The 21,239-nt window shown below is 43.5% G+C and overlaps 1 protein-coding gene and 1 long non-coding RNA gene across 2 annotated transcripts; both read left to right on the top strand.

The window, feature by feature from the left end:
* The first annotated feature begins 232 nt into the window (after window positions 1-232).
* Window positions 233-2,102, top strand: LOC121601301. Its single transcript, XR_006006050.1, has 3 exons — window positions 233-261; window positions 1,722-1,775; window positions 1,888-2,102. It is a non-coding gene; the product is annotated as an uncharacterized LOC121601301 (long non-coding RNA).
* Window positions 2,103-12,825: 10,723 nt separating this feature from the next.
* On the top strand, window positions 12,826-18,871 carry LOC121601300. Its single transcript, XM_041930135.1, has 4 exons — window positions 12,826-12,862; window positions 17,873-17,991; window positions 18,087-18,386; window positions 18,462-18,871. The coding sequence occupies exons 2-4, from the start codon at window positions 17,891-17,893 to the stop codon at window positions 18,523-18,525; spliced, it is 465 nt and encodes a 154-aa protein (XP_041786069.1). The 5' UTR covers window positions 12,826-12,862; window positions 17,873-17,890; the 3' UTR covers window positions 18,526-18,871.
* Window positions 18,872-21,239: the final 2,368 nt, after the last annotated feature.

The raw sequence follows: 21,239 nt of genomic DNA, 5'->3' as shown, positions 1-21,239 counted from the left end.
TCTTTCGTTCGTCACGCACACATGCATTTACCAGCGGATATCGCTGGACCGAGTCTACCCATCTCTCTCGATCCACCATGATTTTTCTGCTATCGCTCTCATCCGAGTGTGAGGCATCCTCAGTCTGTCCAGAATTTTCCCTATGGAAGGATGTACTGAAGTGATGTGCGATTTCTTGTGCGACGTACTTTGCTCTTTACGTTTTGTGCCGTGTTCCTTCTTCTTCAGTTATGGAATGATTTATCCTAGCAAATTGTTGAGGTAAGTTCTTGCTGTGTGCTTGTGCAGGTACATTCAACTAACCCTTGGCGTCTAAAAAGTTACAGGTGTGTGCGCTATTTATCACCTGCTAGCCTCGTCAACAATGTTCAAAAGAGCGACGGAAAGAAAACGTTTTTCAGTTTTAAAATATTAAGGTAAGTGTTGATCTAATCATATGTGCAAAACTCTCCATAGTAATACATACTACGTACATAAATTATTGGTTCATTTTTGGACAGCGTTCAGCACAACACTGCCACAAACCAACGCACTGGATTACGCCAAGAACATGTCGAAAGGCGCGCAGCCCAGCGTCATTACTTAACAGAAGCCGGTTCAAAACGCGCAGCTCCTGTTCATGACGTCATCACTAAACTGAAGCCAGTGGAACACGCGCAGCACGGATGGTACCCCGAGCGCGGTAGGAGGAAGGAAGAACAAGAGGAGGATGAACGGTAAATTTGGAACGGGGAAAGCGTTCTGCCGTCTACACAGCGGGAGTATGCCGAAACACATGTGGGAAGGGAGAGAGATATTATTTTATAAACAGCATGCGAATGTGTGCATAAAGCAAATGTGAACAGCCTCATCATTTCTATAAGTAAACCGAAAAAGGGGGTGGAGCAAACACATTGGTATGCGTGAGTGGCTGACGAAACCAGAACGTTTAGATGTGTGCGTGACGGATGGTTTGGGCGCCTGAGGCGAAGCTCTCGACAAGACTGCAAACGAGAGCTTTGTGGAGAGCTTTGTAGGGAGCTCAGCTTACACAGGCCGCCGTCGGTTTTTGCGTCCTTGGGCATGCATCTACCAGCGGATTGCGCTGGACCGAGTCCACCCATCTCTCTCGATCAACCATGATTTTTCTGCTATCGCTCTCATCCGGGTGTTTAGCATCTTCAGTTTGTCCAGAACTTTCCCTGTGGAAGGATGTACAGTCTGTTCCCGAGTTACGCGGTTTCTGCGTTCCCGACGAATCCGCGTAACTCGAATATCCGCGTAAGTCAAATTTTACGTTTTTTGACTGAAATACTATTGATTACCCGTAGTTATTGATTTAATTTAGTATTTTTATACACTTTATCATTTATTTAATAAGATTCGTGCAGAAAATTCTTACATTTCTGGCTTTTAAGCGGTTTCAATTTGTTGGAAAAAATGCAATTTTTACCGAACTTGAAGCAAATTGTACTGATTTGACATTTAACCTTTCAAATTTTGAAAACCGCGTAACTCCGAATCCGCGTAAGTCGAGAACCGTGTAACTCGGGAATAGACTGTACTGAAGTGAGGTGCGATTTCTTGTGCGACGTACTTTGCTCGTCTACGTTTTGGGCCGTGTTCCTTCTTCTTCAGTTATGGAATGATTTATCCTAGCAAATTGTTGAGGTAAGTTTCTTGCCCACATGTGTTGTTGTACAGGTACATTCAACTAACCCTTGGCGTCTAAAAATTTACAGGTGTGTGCGCTATTTATCAAAGACTACATGCTGGCCTCGTCAACAATGTTCAAAGTGAGCGACGGAAAGAAAACGTTTTCCAGTTTTAAAATATTAACGTCAATTTTGATCTAATCCTATGCGCTAAACCCTCCATAGTAATACATACTACTTACATTTATTATAGCTTCATTCAGCCCTCGGTGAGGACGTCATTACTTAACAGAAGCCAGCTGGACACGCGCAGCACAGATGGTACTCTGAGCCCGGTAGGAGGAAGGAAGAACGGTAAATTTTGAAGGGGGAAAGCGTTCTGCCTTCTACACAACGGAAGTATGCCGAAACACATGTGGGAAGGGAGAGAGATATTATTTTATAAACAGCATGCGAATGTGTGCATAAAGCAAATGTGAACAGCCTCATCATTTCTATAAGTAAACCGAAAAAGGGGGTGGAGCAAACACATTGGTATGCGTGAGCGGCTGACGAAACCAGAACGTTTAGATGTGTGCGTGACGGATGGTTCGGGCGCCTTTAGCGATGCTCTCGACAAGCCTGCAAACGAGAGCTTCGTAGAGAGCTTTGTAGAGAACTCAGATTACACAGGCCGCCGTCGGTTTTTGCGTCCTTGGGACGTAATCCGAAAAAGGGGGAGGAGCAAACACATTGGTATGCGTGAGCGGCTGACGAAACCAGAACGTTTAGATGTGTGCGTGACGGATGGTTCGGGCGCCTGAGGCGAAGCTCTCGACAAGCCTGCAAACGAGACCTTTGTGGAGAGCTTTGTAGAGAGCTCAGATTACACAGGCCGCCGTCAGTTTTTGCGTCCTTGGGTTGCTGGTGGTTCTACATCATACACTGTATATGCTGTATGTTTGTTTTACCTGCGGCCAGTGCTGCAAAATGTCACTATCAATGTAAGAAAAATCCTGACTGAAACAAAATTCATATCACTATCACGTACTCACTTGTGATGGTCGAACGAGAGATCCACATAACTTAGCGTGAGATTTTGTCGACGAACTCATTGTCACTCACTATATCATGATGTTTTCTGACAGTGAGCAGTGCTGCCAAATATCACTGATATTTCCATCCAAACTCATGATTGATACACTATCCATATTAGAACACGTATTTCTCTGCGATTGGGGGCCTTCACGATTCTAGTTAGTTTTTTGTATGGAGTTTGACAGTTGGAGGCTGAAATCATGTAAACACTCCATACAAAACCACACAAAAAACTAGCCTGCAATTTTCAGTCTAGATTATTCTAGCCACAAAGCTAGAATTAGTTTCAAGTACCTGCTCGAAAAGACGGTGTTGTTTACATTTATCCCAAGGTGCATTAAAGAAATCAGGTGATGGCATCTAGAATCAAAGTGTATGTAGTCCAGGTGGTCTCATAGCATTATTTTGTAACCAATTTTGAACATCACTTTTTGACAGAACGAGTGAAAACTTTTGCTCCAACGAGCTTTCTGGAGGCTTGACGAATACACAAAACACTCTTAAATCTTCATTCAGAAGCAGAAGCTATAAAATCAGTGTTCTAAATTCATACACCTTGGGATAAGCCCACCTGTATATTATACTCACTTAGATAGCTGCTCAAAAACTGCTATACAATGCAAACAGCTGACAGGCTGAAATTTCAGCCTACGAACTTAAAACGGAAAGGGCCCCATTGTCAGAGGAGAACTGGTATTGTCAGTGTGCGTGTGATCGGGTTGGTGATATTTTTTCAACGAGTTTTTGGATCTTCGATATCCAAATATTCGGTCCGTGATTGGCATGAAAATGTTTCTAACATTATCACCAAAAACTCATTCCCAGCCATCTTAGTTCCTTCAGTTCCCGGATCAGTACTGATATTTTTAAAAACTACATATTCATTGTTTGACCCAACCCTTAGTCGGCAACGGCATATGAGTTTACCGACAAATGTAGCACTGCAGCAGCGCGACGCGGAAAGAACGCTGGCAAAAGTGTATTTTCAAGACTACTGTTCTTTTATGAGAAGATGTCCACGCTGATCTCTCAGGTGCTGGCTGTAATTGCTACTGTTCTAGGCAGTGGATAGACACCAATCGAACACGGGGAATGAATAACGCTACAGTTGAGAGGCGGTCTTAACCGTCTTGTGTACGACCAAAAAACTTTACGTAATCGGACAACCGCCTACCCGGGTAGGCCATACATTTTGTATGAAACAATGATGTTTTTTGTGGTTAAAAGAGTATATCTTTTGAATTTCTAGTAAGATTTGAATGAAAACTGTCTTAAAGGTTCATAATAATGTTTTATAACACATCGTAGTAAAATTAGAATTTTGAAAATCCTATCGAAATTTTTTTATATCAAAAATATGTTCTAACTCCACCACCATACTGGCCAGGCCGCATGTTTTATGTGGATGATTAGTCTTTTCTAAGTTTTACTTACGTTTCTTTCAAAAGTTCTCAGAAAAAGTTCAAAAGTTCAGTTCAAAAGTTAAAATATGCTCATTATGTTTATTAAAAACCGGCTCCGACCGGCTTCAGACAACTTCGGAACCTCCTCCACTCCAATCCAATGGAGTCGGCTCCGTACCGTACGGCTCGGAAGCTGACTCTACTCCAGCTGCTTTGGAACCGGCTCCGCACCAACGACTCCGCACTCATGGCTCTGAAGCCGGTTTTTACAGATTGCACCAAAAAAATCATTTTGAATAAAGTATCAATCGGGAAGATCCATAAATAGGTGAGTAAATAATGTTGAAAGGAATCTATAAAAAAATTGATAAGTGTTGAACATTGTTCAACAATCACACAATCACATCGGGTGTTAGCTTCTACACTTGCGAGAAGATAGATTCGTTTTTAGGCTATCATACAATGAACGTTAGTCCAGAGCCGTTGATCCGGAGCCTTTGATTCGTCGCCGGCTCCGGGGCTGTTTGTACGGAGCCAGCTCCGGAACTGTGGTGCGCTTCAAAACACCCATCCCTATTCGGCAGTAACATTATGCCAAAAGTATGAATGTGTTGCGCAGCGACCACATCGAAGGTGGCTGTTTGAATTTATAATTAAATAATTTATATTTTGTTCTTAGTAGGCTATGATAGCTTGTAATTTAGATTATAAAAGGAGGAAATAATTATAATAAATCAGTCTTACACCAGCATTTGATGAGTGCGTTTCTCTGTTTGGTGTTAAGATTCTCCCGGGTGAAGCTTTGGGCGAATACGATTGCCTTCTCGACAACGCTTAACGAAATCAGTAGCGGTGCTACCACGGAATATACCTCCCAATTTACATTGGAAAAGAGGTAACATTTTTGATTGAAACAAATATTGATAGGATTTTTAAAATTCTTATTTTACAACGATATGTTATAAAACATTATTGTGACCTTATGAGACAATTTTTATTCAAATTTGACAAGTAATTCAAAAGATATACGCTTTTAACTATGAAAAACATAATTCTTCCATACAAAATGTATGGCCTACCCGGGTAGGCGGTTGTACATGTGAAGGGTATATATACTTAAATAACTTAAAAAAATATTTGAACATATTTGATATTTTTTATATTTTGCACATGGGTAGAAAAATCTTTTCTGAGGCATTTTTAAAATTTGAAATCGATACGATTTTTTAATTCAAAGTAATTTTGGAATAAAGATGCAAGACTTACCCGGGTAGGCGGTTGTACACATGACGGTTAAGTTAACCCAAGTGCCACAAATCGACTAAACGACCACTGAAAGGGTTCTAAACAACTCAAGCTCTCAACCTAAATGGAATATAGAAAGACATCGTTTAGCAGACAGCAAACGACTCATGTATTCTAAAAATAGCAAAAAGCTGGTAGCACCATCTGATTGTGGGATACCTAACCAGTGAAGCTTCCACGCTTCCCGCTGTGCAAAGCGACAGGCGAAATCATGGCGTTCGGAGAATTTTCTCATGTCTTTCTTTTCTCTCCAATGGCAACCCGACAGACAAAGAGAACGAAATTTTCAGGCGAGGGGTAGGTAGAAACAAGCGGTGGGGGCCCGGCCCAAGATCGGATCCGAAGTCCGTTGTTTTGGGCTCGAAATTAAAAATGGCGGATGGAGCGCTACCACGGAGAGAATGCGCTCTCTTGCTTGCCTTTAAAATACACGAGGCGCTCTCGCTGTAAAGAACGCTCGCTCGCGCTGTTTTATCATACCCCTTCCTCCCCGTTTCTTTCGGCTTGCGCTGCGCTGAGCTGGTACCCCCTCCCACTTGATTCCAGCGAATTGCGCTGCGCTGGACTGACACCCCCTCCCACTTGTTTCTTTCGTAGCACGCTGTGCGCTTCCCTTCATTCGGATTTGGTGCACCCGAATCAAAACAAAACTTGAACACATTAAACTTGGTTTATATTTTATTACTTTTATTGCAAATAAAGGGGCATTTTCGCACATAGCTTCACACAATCTTGCCACAAAATCACACACATTATTTATATTTAAAAAGTCGTCTTATTCAAAATAGCCGTCTAACTGCATGAATACCGTTGTTGCTGTTCAATGCAGTAAACAAATATTGAAATAAAGTAGCGCAAATCACACATTTAAGATAAATGGTGAAAGAAAAGCGCAGCTTCATTTCAATGTGCACAACACTTCAACACTTAGCGAATCTTCGATCGCCCGGGACTTAGGCTAACACGCGCGCGGCCTTTCTCGGCGAAAGCTTGAGCTGAACTGACGATTTCGTGTGGTGGCAAGAAAAGGAGCGCACAGAGGAACACTCGCTGCACTAGTGCGAGCGAGACACCGACCCAAGGACGCAAAAACCGACGGCGGCCTGTGTAAGCTGAGCTCCCTACAAAGCTCTCCACAAAGCTCTCGTTTGCAGTCTTGTCGAGAGCTTCGCCTCAGGCGCCCAAACCATCCGTCACGCACACATCTAAACGTTCTGGTTTCGTCAGCCACTCACGCATACCAATGTGTTTGCTCCACCCCCTTTTTCGGTTTACTTATAGAAATGATGAGGCTGTTCACATTTGCTTTATGCACACATTCGCATGCTGTTTATAAAATAATATCTCTCTCCCTTCCCACATGTGTTTCGGCATACTCCCGCTGTGTAGACGGCAGAACGCTTTCCCCGTTCCAAATTTACCGTTCTCCTCCTCTTGTTCTTCCTTCCTCCTACCGCGCTCGGGGTACCATCCGTGCTGCGCGTGTTCCACTGGCTTCAGTTTAGTGATGACGTCATGAACAGGAGCTGCGCGTTTTGAACCGGCTTCTGTTAAGTAATGACGCTGGGCTGCGCGCCTTTCGACATGTTCTTGGCGTAATCCAGTGCGTTGGTTTGTGGCAGTGTTGTGCTGAACGCTGTCCAAAAATGAACCAATAATTTATGTACGTAGTATGTATTACTATGGAGAGTTTTGCACATATGATTAGATCAACACTTACCTTAATATTTTAAAACTGAAAAACGTTTTCTTTCCGTCGCTCTTTTTGAACATTGTTGACGAGGCTAGCAGGTGATAAATAGCGCACACACCTGTAACTTTTTAGACGCCAAGGGTTAGTTGAATGTACCTGCACAAGCACACAGCAAGAAACTTACCTCAACAATTTGCTAGGATAAATCATTCCATAACTGAAGAAGAAGGAACACGGCACAAAACGTAAAGAGCAAAGTACGTCGCACAAGAAATCGCACATCACTTCAGTACATCCTTCCATAGGGAAAGTTCTGGACAAACTGAAGATGCTAAACACCCGGATGAGAGCGATAGCAGAAAAATCATGGTTGATCGAGAGAGATGGGTGGACTCGGTCCAGCGCAATCCGCTGGTAGATGCATGTGTGCGTGACGAACGAAAGACTTCAGACCCCGCTACCCCCTTTTTCCTCCATCATTTTTCGTCACACGCACACACCTCTACACGGGCGGCGGTTTTCCGTCCAAAATCTAGAAATAGAAGACTGGACCTCTCGCTTTGGCACACAGAAAAATCTCTCAACAACTTCGGCTCTGCTACTTGGGGATAGCCGCATGCCGCTGCGAGAAACCCAAACTGAGCGCGTAGGCTGAAAGTGAACGCACACATTCACACATGTGTAATTGTGTGAGTGCAAAAACTGTGTAGAAACCAAAACACGCTCGCGCCTCCGCGTAATTCCGCGTATTTCCAACCGTCTCCCCATGCTTCTACATACCCCTCGCCTGAAAGTCGCACACTTTTTCATTCTCATTGCTAGTAGGGAAATTTGTCAAGCAGCTCGTCGAGCTACCCGTCCCTGGCTCCGCCTCATACCCCTCGCCTGAGCGCGCTGCCGATGGTTGGGATGTGTTAGTGCGTCAGACGGCCAATCGCTGTCAGTTGTCGTCCGTGCTTTTTCCCTCCATAGCGCTATCTCTTTCTCGCTTGTGGTCAATGCTCGCGAGCTGTGGTGGCGCTTAAAAAGCCGTTGACAAACATTGCGGCGAAGAAGTTTAATTTTCACAAATCAAACCAACAAAGCGCAATGAGTTCAAACGCTGCCATGTAACAATGACTAAGGAATCGCTAGCACACGCTGGAGGGTTTGCTGTGCAACGCGCTGAACCCTAATTCGCATTTACACGTACATCCCGGCGCTGATTTTCATCAATTTTCCGTTCCGCCAGCTTCAAGAACGCAAGCTGATTGTGAAACCGGCATGGGTGTTTTTTTAGATCACGGACAGGTTTTATTGTTTTTATTGGTTTACACCTTAACATTAACCCTGTCCTCGCCCACTCCCTTCTCTCTTGCCCCGCGAGAGGTCTATGAGGGAGGACTTTTACTGCTCCTCGGAGCCTCTCTTTCCCGTGCGCCAAGCACCTAACACATGTTTATTTCCCCCTTCTTTCCCCTTCATATTCATTTTGTCCTCCCTGCAGCTCAGGATGCGGAGATCGTCCTTTCGGCCATACTTTGGTCCTCCCTAGTTCCTCCACAGACCACCAACATAGCACCCAGCGCATGTGTGTGTGTGTGTGTGTGTGTGTGTGTGTGTGTGTGTGTGTGTGTCCATGTTTTGGTCTATTGCATTCCGTTGATTTGTCGCGCCACCGCGGCAGACCCGGCAGCAACAAAGACAAGAGAAACTCTTCCCCGGGTGTGGACTGTTATGCTAAGTTCTTTTTCTTATTATTATTATTATTATTATTATTATTGTTATTATTATTATTACGCAACTGACATTTTATAGCACGAATAATCAGGAAATCGAGCATATTCCCTTAAACTGGAGCCTTAAACTGGAGCCTTAAACTTCCCTTAAACTGCACCAGTTTAAGGGAATTTAGAAAAAGTCCTTTAAAATCAAATGTGGTGCGACTTTTTCGATATTTTCTTCTAGATTCGCTCGAAAACGATGTTTCCTATCGTTATAGTTGGTCATGTACCCAATTTATTCTTAAATAATAGCACCCCGCGCATGTGTGTGTGTGTGTGTGTGTGTGTGTGTGTGTGTGTGTGTGTGTGTGTGTGTGTGTTTGGAAAACTGTCGCCGAATGTATGCTCTTCCGGAATGTTATGATCCATCGGTGGCCATGGGGACCCTACGATCATCGGTCAGGGCCTAAAATTGTTGCAGGTATGAGGGGGTGCAAATGATTTTCCAGTCACGGGGCCCCAACGACTATCTTTCAAGGGGCCCGGCATACGGCATACTACGGCATACGGCATACTACGGCATAGGGCATACTACGGCATACTACTAGTCCGCCTACCGTTAGATCCGCCGCTGGTTCATGACGGTATTTTTTTATCGTGGAGGTGCATCCTTCCCCCTACCTGCACCGTATGCATTGCGCAGGAGACAGTGTGGCAGTATGCAAGTTGCACGCTGGATAGGAGCGGGCCCACCATCATTCCGCACATCTGCATGCCCGTCATGGGTTCTAACCGCGTATAAACCGTCCGCCGTAGCAAGAGCTGACTATCCGGCTACGTGGTACTCAAGTCCTAAAAAGGCCGGTATGATCGCGTAGGCCATAATGACAATAATATTAATAATAATAATACCCAAGTGACATTTGCTCGAAATTGTTTTACCATATCTGCTCGATTAGTACTCGATACGCCTGAAATTTTGGATTTGTGTGTGATCAAGTGTGTTGAAAGCGCCAAGATTTGGTGTGATCGTAAATTAGACGTTCTTCTATCGATGGACGATGCCGTCGAGCTCATTTTTCATTCATAGCTATGGTTTTTTTTTATGAAAAACAAAAGCTAATTTTGTCTGACGTTATTCTATAAAAATTGATATTATTTAGGAATAAATTGGGTACATGACCAACTATAACGATAGGAAACATCGTTTTCGAGCGAATCTAGAAGAAAATATCGAAAAAGTCGCACCACATTTGATTTTAAAGGACTTTTTCTAAATTCCCTTAAACTGGTGCAGTTTAAGGGAAGTTTAAGGCTCCAGTTTAAGGGAATATGCTCGAATTCCCGATTATTCGTGCTATAAAATGTCAGTTGGGTAATAATAATAATAATAATAATAATAATAATAATAATAATAATAATAATAATAATAATAATAATAATAATAATATAGTAATAATAATAATAATAATAATAATAATAATAATAATAATAATAATAATAATAAATAATAATAATAATAATAATAATAAAATAATAAGAAAAGAACTTAGCATAACAGTCCACACCCGGGGAAGAGTTTCTCTTGTCTTTGTTGCTGCCGGGTCTGCCGCGGTGGCGCGACAAATCAACGGAATGCAATAGACCAAAACATGGACCTACCGATCCGAACTCATTCCAAGGCGAAAGCGCGAACGCCAGCACGCACCCACGAAAGCGCGAACGCAAGCACGCACTCCCCCCCCCCCCCCGACAACTCCCCCCCCCCCCTCCCCGCATGATCGATTACGGCTACCGTAACGGTAGGACGGCTGGTTCAGCTTTCTTGTATCGCATCCTCATCCAAAGCGCCGGGCGGGGTGGGGAATCGCGACATGATAGAGTGAACTAGGCATGTGTAAAATGAACCAGAATCGCACCGTTCGAACAGTTCGGTAAAGTGCACGAATGAACGAGGTTCTTAACAAAAAGAACGACCAGGACTTTTGGAAGAAACTGACTACACCGAACACGTTCGAACGTTCCGTTCAGTGTTCGACGGCACACATACAGGGTTTTCGAGGATTATATAGACATGTTCAGCGAGTTGTAAATTCGTTCAGGCATATAATAGACTCTTTCAGCGAGATATAGAATTGTTCGGAAGTAGGCGTTGACATGTTCGGTTATACTATAGAGCTGTCACTTTCGTGCCCCTTGGACTGCAGCTTGGATCGTACTCATCAGGAGGTAAACAAACGGTTTTCGAAAAAATATGCTTTTTTCAACTAATTCATGTATTAAACTGCTTGAGGAATGATGAGGGGGGAGGGGGGGGGGCAAATGATTCTCCAGCCACGGGGCCCCAACGACCATCTTTCCGCGGGCCCTTGTCGCTAATACTCTGTCCACTTGTAAACATACGCCATACTACATACTAGAGATCTTCGGCGACCGCCTAGTCCGCCTACCGGTAGATCCGCCGCTGGTTCATGCCGGTGTTTTTTTTTTCTATTGTAGAGTGCATCCTTCCCCCTGCAGCGTATGCATCGGGCAGGAGATAGTGCCCAACCGGCATTATCGCGCGATTTTTATGTGTATCTATCATTTTTCTCATTCCCCAACCGGCATTATCGCGCGATTTTTATGTGTATCTATCATTTTTCTCATTCTAACATTCACAAAATTTTTCATTCTGCCTCGCTCTTCTGGGTGTTGGTCTGTATTTGCTTGCGACTTGGCTGTGTCGCATCAACGATTCGCATGTTTCATTTAGCTCATCCCTTTCCATCGCTGAGAGAAACTCTTGCGTCTCGCTTTTCTGGGACTTGTCCAATTTCCCTTGCTACACTAATCGTTCACGCAAGCGTTCTCCTCTCGTCCGCTCTTTGTATCATTGTACATGTACTCCCCGATATACGCTATCAATGCGGACCGGAGGCAATAGCGTATCTCAAATGTTAGCGTAAGTCGATTTTCGAGGATTTCAGTCAAATTATAGCTAATTTTCGTATAATTTTGCATGAAGTGGTAGGTTTTAGCCACTAAATTAGTTATTTGATCTGATTTCAATTGAATATTACAATTTTATACCTTTTGAAATGGTTTTTAATATTCAACCAAAAGGAAATTTATTTTGCATTTGACCGCGCGGCTACATGAGGTGAAATATACAGCGAAATGAACTATTTGACAGGTGAAATATCTGACAGGTATAGCTAAAGGGTTGGGGGAGACACACATCCGCTTTCGAAATTCTATTTAAAATAATATCTTCTCAAGCAGAACATTCCCTAATTGGAAGAAATTATTAACTGTTGACTGAAAATTAACGAAGTACTCTATATTGAAACTATTTAATGGATTTAATTACGATTTTGTGCACGTTATTTGTTTACATTGCACATCAGCTGGTTGCTGTGATGCTTTATCCGTCAGATATTTCACCTGTCAAATAGTTCATTTCGCTGTATATTTCACCTCATGTAGCCGCGCGGTGACATTCGATGTCTCAAATTAGTGCTGTTCGTGATCGGCCCTACGTTGTGATATTTTCTGTTAAAGTGCAGTGAAAATTGCTCAGGGTTTAAAGGTGACCGTTTGGCGTACGCGTCAGTATATTCCAAATCCTTTAACGACAATGGTTGACAATTTTGTTCTTAGTCTAACGGACCTAACACTAATACATCGACAATTCAAACGCAACGCTAACGCTTCACCCAGTGAAAATACGCACACAATGTGCTGGATGAACGTAGCCCTAGCTGTCAAAACGCAACAATAACAAAAAACGTAAACATCCCGGCAAACAATGCGATGGTTGGTGAGGTACCTCTCGCTCTAATTTCTCTAGTCTAGTCTAGTTGCCTCGCTTCCTCCTATAGCGATTCTGTCGAGCTGAGCTTTCACGTCCCTCACCACCAATCTCCTTCCTACCCCTCGCCCAAGATCGTCTGACGTCTCGTCTGACACCTTTCGTTGTGTTGGTGCTCGGCGGCTACTGTCACTGTAGAAATTAGGTTGTGTGTGTAAAAAAACGTAAACAGTGTTGTTGGCTGATCAAGTGCGGTAAGTTTTTTTTAATAATTAAGTTCTTAATTTTACGTAAGTAAGTGCCATTTTAGCTAAAGTAAGTGGTAGAAGTCCTGCCCAATGCGTGCTGGATCCATCGGAAGCGGTACACGCATGTAACGGCGTAGGAAAGTGGTGTGGTGAACAACACAGCACAAGACAGCGGGTAAGTGTTATCCAGCGATTATCATGATAAAGAAACATTATTTTAATAGACTATGGCCTCTTTTCACTGGCAGACAGTGCTGCAAAATGTCATGAGTATCACGAGATTTTCACCAACGAAAACAATGAACATATCCGTGGTAGCTTGATGCTCATTGTTGATAGTCAATAAAAGTGCGTCATGACATGCTCAACACGACATGTGAATTCTTGAGTCCAACGCGATACTCTGACTGACAAGCTTAGCATAATGCCCGCATAAGCATCATAATGACTATTGCTGGCTGTGTACAGTGCTACCAAATATCACTGTTTCAGTCACCAACGCTCATGACTGAAACGAAGCTCAAGTCGACTCACGTACACAAGTGCGATGATCAGGCGCAAGATGAACATAGTCGTTGTGACGTGTGACCAGATTGGTGACATTGCAGCAAGCACCTCTTGGTCGGTCACTTTGACGTGACTTTGTTTGTCTGTGATCTATTTCGAAATGTCACTGATGCTATCACCAGCACTCGTGATTGAAATGAAATTCATTTCCGTTTACGTACACATGTGCGATGATCAGAGGTAAGACGCACATGATCGTTGTGGCGTCTGATCTGATTGGTGATATTTTGGTAACCAACTCCTGGTCAATCAGTTTGTCGTGATTTTTTGGTATTTTATTATCGCGATAGACTTAGAACATACGTGGCGCGGGCGAGTGGTGTTTTATTAACCATGTGCATATGATTAGAAGCAGTAATCGGTTCTGCTAGCTGGTCAAATGATCCCGCATCCTACATATATTGCCAGACTCAGTTTGCTGATCCAAACGTTTATGTATGAACTCTCGTAAGCAGTGCACATGCAAGGATTACCGCTTCATAATGTATTTATTAATTACTCTAGAAAAACACTTTAGACCCACAAACAGCCGGCACCGGAATTTGAGGCAATTTGGAAGAAGGGAAGGAAGAGTCAGTACGACTTTTAGCGGACATTGCCTAAGTTTCTTGTCCAGATGACCAATTTTACGCTGTTCGATGGTAAGGGGAATCCTATGTTAATGGTGATCTCCGGAGGCGGATACACAGGCTGTTGTTGGTGGCAGTGGATAGACGCTAAGTGTCAGCATGCCGTGCCCGTTAGAAAATCCGTACCCGTGCGCGGTGTCAATTGCGCCAAAGGTGGATTATGAAAGGTGCTGGAATTTGGTGACTTTGTCTAGAATTAGTGCTTTCGGATATGAAAATAGTAAAACCAGGATATAAAACAAAAACTATCTACCTTTTCATCCATCTATAAAACATCTTTTTATATTTGCACTATGGAGAAACTAACAAATTACACGCCTCGTATGCTAAGAATATCACCGATTCGATTAAAATTATTACACTAACAACACAGTGAATGAGGAGGTGCCGCTGAAGTGAGTTCACATCCGAGGAGCTCTGCTTGATCGTTTTCTAGCCGAAATCGAACGCCGACGCAAGTACTGGAAAACTGCCTACTTTATCTTTTTGAGTCGACCGGATTCTTAGGCCGGTTCCTTGGCCAGACACTTTACTTCGTTTTGCCAAAATTCTCGATCGGGCCGACCATGTAAAAGGCAATCTCTGTCAGTTGGTCGAGTTTGCCGTTCATGAGCATGGTGTAAACCTTGATAATGTTCTCTTTGTTCACCAGCTTGCCGGCATAGCCCGTGAACAATTCTGTGACCTGAAACGCCTGCAATTCGAAACGCTAGAAACGGCGCATCATGCGCACAGCACATCATATTATGCGCGCATTACAACACAGCGCTTAAAGTACGCGACTGTGCGGAAAGTTTTACGTGGACGTGGAAAAAATGGAGACCAAACCCTAAGTGCTCAAAGAGCGGACAGGGCTCAAAAACTCAAAGCGCATAGCACGTTAAGAGCACAAAAAGCGCACCGTTCTCGTAGACCAAACTGTGCGAAAAGTGCTAGCACAATGCAATATGTGCAACACTACGAACAGCTCATTCATTGCCAGGATGGGAATTATTTCCTGGAGCGTCCTGTAGTTCTACAGGATCCGCTGCACGCCACGGTAAATGTTATAATGCTCAGTGTCGGTAATGTTTTGGGTCCATTTTACGCGATATCGAATCCAGTGGATTCACAGCCAAGTAGATGCTTATTTCGATGATAGCATGCAACAGCATGGTGACATCAAAGCGAGCAAATGTGGTAGTCAAAACTGGATCGGTCAGAGAATCAGCCGGCACGTCAAATGGCCTGCACCGTCGTAATCGTGGCAATGCACTCCTGTATACATCCAGCGTTGGTTAGTATCCGACAGCGAGCGGGTATCCTTTGAAACCGGCAACACTCGGAGAAACAGCTACATCACACGGTAGAAGCTGTTGAGACGCAATCGAACTAAGCTGGAAAAACTTCGCTCGAGCTTATTACATTCCGGGAGAATGTAGTGTATGCGTGAGGTTTTATTTTAAGAGTAATATGTATTAGTATATGTGAGTTTAAAGTGTAACTTGTATTTGTAATAAAGTGGGGCAGTCTAGTCCAGTCCGTCGATACGTATAGATGTCACAATAAACCGTTCCTAAAAATAGCAAATAATAATATTTATCAATCAATCGAGTGAAAGAAAGAAGCAAAACTTACCATGAATTAAGTATGAGTGCTAAGTATGACACTAGCATCCAACGCTGGTGCATGGTTCCAAATATGAAGCCGTTACTTCGATACCATTCTACGTGTGCTTCGACATGCTGATATGTTAAATGGTATGAAACACGAACCGTTTGCAATTTTATCTCCTAGCTTCGAATAACAAACCAAATCGTTTTCCGCTTGATATGCCTCTTGAAATGTTAATATTACAGGGTTTCACACTTTATCTCAAGACCGCGGGACCCCTTCCCGAATCTGTTTTAGCCAATGCCAAGAATGCGGTACAATGCTTGAAAACGTTGATGATACCTGAATTCATCGGATGCAATGCTGAATCTGCGGCACATTTCTCGAACACACTGTTCCGCGCCGAGGACATGCGGTCGAATATTTTTTTACACGTATAACCTTTGAGTACATCAGTGTATTACAAACACCCAATTATCCTTTTCGCGTTTTTACCAAAAAAGACAATTTAATAAATTTAGTGAATGCATATTTGTTTAATTAAAATATTTACAAGTGTTAAGAAAGTAGTTTCAACTGTTTAAATAATCTTTTTTGATAAAAACACGAAAAAAATAATTAGCTGTTTTCAGTACACTGATGTACACAAAGGTTATACGAGTAAAAAAATATTATATGCTATGCTGGCAAGCTGGTGAACAAAGAGAACATTATCAAGGTTTACACCATGCTCATGAACGGCAAACTCGACCAACTGACAGAGATTGCCTTTTACATGGTCGACCCGATCGAGAATTTTGGCAAAACGAAGTAAAGTGTCTGGCCAAGGAACCGGCCTAAGAATCCGGTCGACTCAAAAAGATAAAGTAGGCAGTTTTCCAGTACTTGCGTCGGCGTTCGATTTCGGCTAGAAAACGATCAAGCAGAGCTCCTCGGATGTGAACTCACTTCAGCGGCACCTCCTCATTCACTGTGTTGTTAGTGTAATAATTTTAATCGAATCGGTGATATTCTTAGCATACGAGGCGTGTAATTTGTTAGTTTCTCCATAGTGCAAATATAAAAAGATGTTTTATAGATGGATGAAAAGGTAGATAGTTTTTGTTTTATATCCTGGTTTTACTATTTTCATATCCGAAAGCACTAATTCTAGACAAAGTCACCAAATTCCAGCACCTTTCATAATCCACCTTTGGCGCAATTGACACCGCGCACGGGTACGGATTTTCTAACGGGCACGGCATGCTGACACTTAGCGTCTATCCACTGCCACCAACAACAGCCTGTGTATCCGCCTCCGGAGATCACCATTAACATAGGATTCCCCTTACCATCGAACAGCGTAAAATTGGTCATCTGGACAAGAAACTTAGGCAATGTCCGCTAAAAGTCGTACTGACTCTTCCTTCCCTTCTTCCAAATTGCCTCAAATTCCGGTGCCGGCTGTTTGTGGGTCTAAAGTGTTTTTCTAGAGTAATTAATAAATACATTATGAAGCGGTAATCCTAGCATGTGCACTGCTTACGAGAGTTCATACATAAACGTTTGGATCAGCAAACTGAGTCTGGCAATATATGTAGGATGCGGGATCATTTGACCAGCTAGCAGAACCGATTACTGCTTATAATCATATGCACATGGTTAATAAAACACCACTCGCCCGCGCCACGTATGTTCTAAGTCTATCGCGATAATAAAATACCAAAAAATCACGACAAACTGATTGACCAGGAGTTGGTTACCAAAATATCACCAATCAGATCAGACGCCACAACGACCATGTGCGTCTTACCTCTGATCATCGCACATGTGTACGTAAACGGAAATGAATTTCATTTCAATCATGAGTGCTGGTGATAGCATCAGTGACATTTCGAAATTGATCACAGACAAACAAAGTCACGTCAAAGTGACCGACCAAGAGGTGCTTGCTGCAATGTCACCAATCTGGTCACACGTCACAACGACTATGTTCATCTTGCGCCTGATCATCGCACTTGTGTACGTGAGTCGACTTGAGCTTCGTTTCAGTCATGAGCGTTGGTGACTGAAACAGTGATATTTTACAGTGCTGCTCCTGGTCCAGAAAATTTCATTAAAAAGCGATTGATTAAAGTTAATTCCCAAATTGTCACCAATCATATTACTCGTTAGAACCACTTGAGAATTTCACTTGTGATAATCGCATTTGAGTACGTGACGCTGACAAGGTTTTTGTTTCACTCAGTTTTTTTTTGTGATATTGATGGTGACATTTTGCAGCACTGCTTGCAGATATAACGCAGAAACGATATGGGCCTGCCGCAGGTGTTTGCGACTGTGCGTTGCGTTGTGGTGTATGATTCGGTAAGTTGTAAGTGGAGCACGTAAGAAGAAGAAGATTGTTTGGCGAAGCTAGGGATTAGCATGCTAATCGTGGTGTTAATTCCTTTTTTTTGTAGCCAATTTTCCTCTATCCGGGAACGTGGGCTTACGAGGAACCGTTCAAGAAGATCCCCCGAAAGCTGTACGGCGACGAGGCGAGCTCTACCAACACAACACGCTAGAAGCCCAGCCGGCACCGGGTGCCCCGATTGCGCCGCCGGACGGTGTCGAGCGCGCTCGTTCACAACTTTCGGGGCAGGAATTCAACCCTTCGGATCATTATCCTCTGCCTCACAATACCTGCAGCAGCAACAGGACCGAACAGACCGCACTACTGATTGTGGTCAAATTTCCTGGCAGGAGAAAAAATCCCACAAGTGAGTTCCTTCTAGATTCACTATTGCTACATCTAAATCTGTTGTCTCTAAACCAAATGTGTTATCTTTCATCAGGTGTATCGAACAGGCTGCTGATGAATCTCGAAAAGGCGACAAACATTCATCCCCAGCGGCCTAAGATGTTCTTAGTGTTCAGTGGTGTGCGCGACCGTCAAAGTGTTAACATTAAAAATTTTAAATAACAAGATAACACTATTATGGTGATGTCGTGTAGATGTGCGCAAGTGGGTTAAGATAACACTTAAGTACGCTTTAAGGCATAAAAAAAAGCGAAATGCGCGTGTGTGTGAAGGGGCGGGATAACCGCTAACCAAACTAAGCGGCCGCGTGGGGCCCCGTGGTCTTAAGGGGCTTCAAAAAATGGAACCCACCCCCCGCTCGTAAGTAAAATTGCTACCCAATCCTTCTCTAGTTTAAAACATTGCCCTGCTAGACGCTTCAACCAAACCTACATTTGTGTGACTACTTAGGGCCTCCAATTGTATGTGCAGGTTTAAGAAAAATAAATCTAGTTTATATTCTCATAAATCACTACGCATTTTTAAAGGGGGAATAACCATGATGACATATATTTAGTTTGTTAGAAGGTTCGTATGCACGTTCACTAGTTGATTTTGTCTGGATTTCGATTGCGCATGTCGCTTTGCCTCGTCTTGTGTTTTACAAACCCCAACAGCAAGGATGCTACTAGTCTATTGGACTACATTGGATTAACCTAGTGGATCTGTTAGCTTGTAGCGTACCATACCCGCCTGTCCGCGATGGGTAGGCCATGTCATACCCCTGGTACTGAACAATCCAGCCCATAGTCGTTCGCAACGACAGACAATAGGAAGCTGTTCATGGTGTATCAAAGAATGTGTAACAGATGCAGTGGCGGATGTAGGGTGTTGGGAGCCCTAAGCGTTAAAAGGAGTGGAGGCCCCCGATTGGTGTCAAGCAAGGGGGGGGGGAGGGGGGGGGGGTTCATATTGTATGTTGTTGCATTAGGTTTTGAAGCAACCACACTTCAATGGTTTACTGACAGGGGTGGGGGGTGGGGGTGCTCAGGATCCCTCTACTGGATCTTTATAGTTTATGAGTCCCTTCATCCGTGGGGCCCCTATCTAACACAGAAGTTCTTGTTGAGACTACTGTACACACTGTTCTATATGCTGGAATTACCATATACGGGGCCCCTACATTGACGGGGCCCCCCGCGGCCGCTCAGTCCGCGTACCGTTAAATCCGCCACTGAACAGATGTTAGATTATGGGTACCTGCGAGTGAGAGAGTCCGTTTCGAACGTTTTATTATCAGTTGCTAACACGTTCAAACTGATGTGCATCACGGTCTTGAGGGCTCACCGTTGAAAGAGGCGCTGTTAGCACGTGATGTCCTCAGTGAGGATCTTGATACGGAACCGAGAGTGGCCGTTCTCTCCCCCCTCCCACGTGTGTTTTTGTATGTGGCTTTCTTTTTCTTCTTCCCTAGGTATGTGGCTTAATAATCGTGTTTTAAAAGAAATAAACCAAAGAACTGTTGAACGACGTTTATGTGTCGTTTTGTCGCATATTTTGTATTATTGTTGTGGGGAGACGGCAGGTAAGGTATCTGGATGCATTTCAGATTTAAGGGTTGTAATAAAGGATACACAAAGTGTTGGGAAAAACTGAGCGCAGCACCGCTACTCAACCCTGTCGCCACGTGACAAGGGCTTGACGTACGCGTTCGGCTAAGCTCGGCGCTGCTCGACTAAGTTCGGGAATGAAGGGCTCGGGATCGGCCTCTTCATCTTTTATCCGCCGACCCGGACGGACGTAGCGCGTGCTCGTCCCGTTTTATCTTGTACAGTGCGTGTCTTGTAAACGCGTCTATTTTATGTAATATTTAATTGGTAAAATAAATAAGTAATAAGTTGCAAACCATAAAACAAAGGATGATAATATCATGCCCGTCATGGGATCAAGCCTCATATAGACCGTCCCCTCGTAGTAAGGACTGACCAGCCGGGTGTGTGGTACTAAAAAAACGCTAAAGCTTGCATTGGCTGGCATGACCTGGTAGATGGGTACGACAAATAGAAGAAGAAGAAAAAGGAAAATGGAAAGAAGCAGTTAGTAGAAGCATCGGGTGAAACCTTTGCTATTAAAGAAGAGGGAAATGTCGTTGCATGTGGATGGAATGATGAGATTATGGGTGGTTCGGGTGATGAATGGTTGGGAGCGGAGATAAATGAATTGGCGAAGCCAGTTTACCTCTTTCCATGCGTTGTATGAGGAATCAATTAAAATAGTCAAATCGTATAGAATTGTGGGTAAATTTTCGAGAAAACCCGGAATGAAAAAAATTGCGACATTTTTTAACACATGAATACATTATCTCATACGGCCGATAAAACCAGCTTACATCGGGTCGAGATAAGTATTGGAGTATCACACATGATAAAAAAAATCCGGTACGGAACTATTCCTTAACTTTCGCTCGTTTGAAATTGGCTTCATAACCGTTGATCGCCATGGCGATGAAATGGTCACATGAGAAACGGCACGGAACGGCAACCACCAGCAAAGCGCAAATAATGCTTCAACACCAGAATTGATCGGCTCTCGCATCGTCAAGGTAACAGGTAAAACCAAATACACTACATATATATGAACCAATCGCCAATTCAGAGATACAACTACAACCCTACCATATACCAGTATCAGCTGATGATCTATAGCACACAAGCGAGCGGCGCGTGCAAATAAGAGGAAGGTGCCTGAAGGAGGAGAGGACAGGGGAAGGCACCGGGAGAGAGAGTGTGTGTGGTCAAATTTTTTGGCCATTTAAATTTTGTCCATCAACACC

This window comes from Anopheles merus, unplaced genomic scaffold, assembly GCF_017562075.2.
Source record: "Anopheles merus strain MAF unplaced genomic scaffold, AmerM5.1 LNR4000058, whole genome shotgun sequence".
Classification (NCBI taxonomy): Eukaryota; Metazoa; Arthropoda; class Insecta; order Diptera; family Culicidae; genus Anopheles; species Anopheles merus.
Note: the sequence above shows the minus strand (reverse complement) of the source record. Positions and strands in the feature narration are given on the sequence as shown.

Coding starts and splice junctions, on each gene's coding strand:
- LOC121601300 (XM_041930135.1), top strand. CDS start 17,891: ATGGTGACATTTTGCAGCACTGCTTGCAGATATAACGCAGAAACGATA. Junction 17,992..18,086: donor GCGTTGTGGTGTATGATTCG/GTAAGTTGTAAG, acceptor TTTTTTTTGTAG/CCAATTTTCCTCTATCCGGG. Junction 18,387..18,461: donor CAGGAGAAAAAATCCCACAA/GTGAGTTCCTTC, acceptor ATCTTTCATCAG/GTGTATCGAACAGGCTGCTG.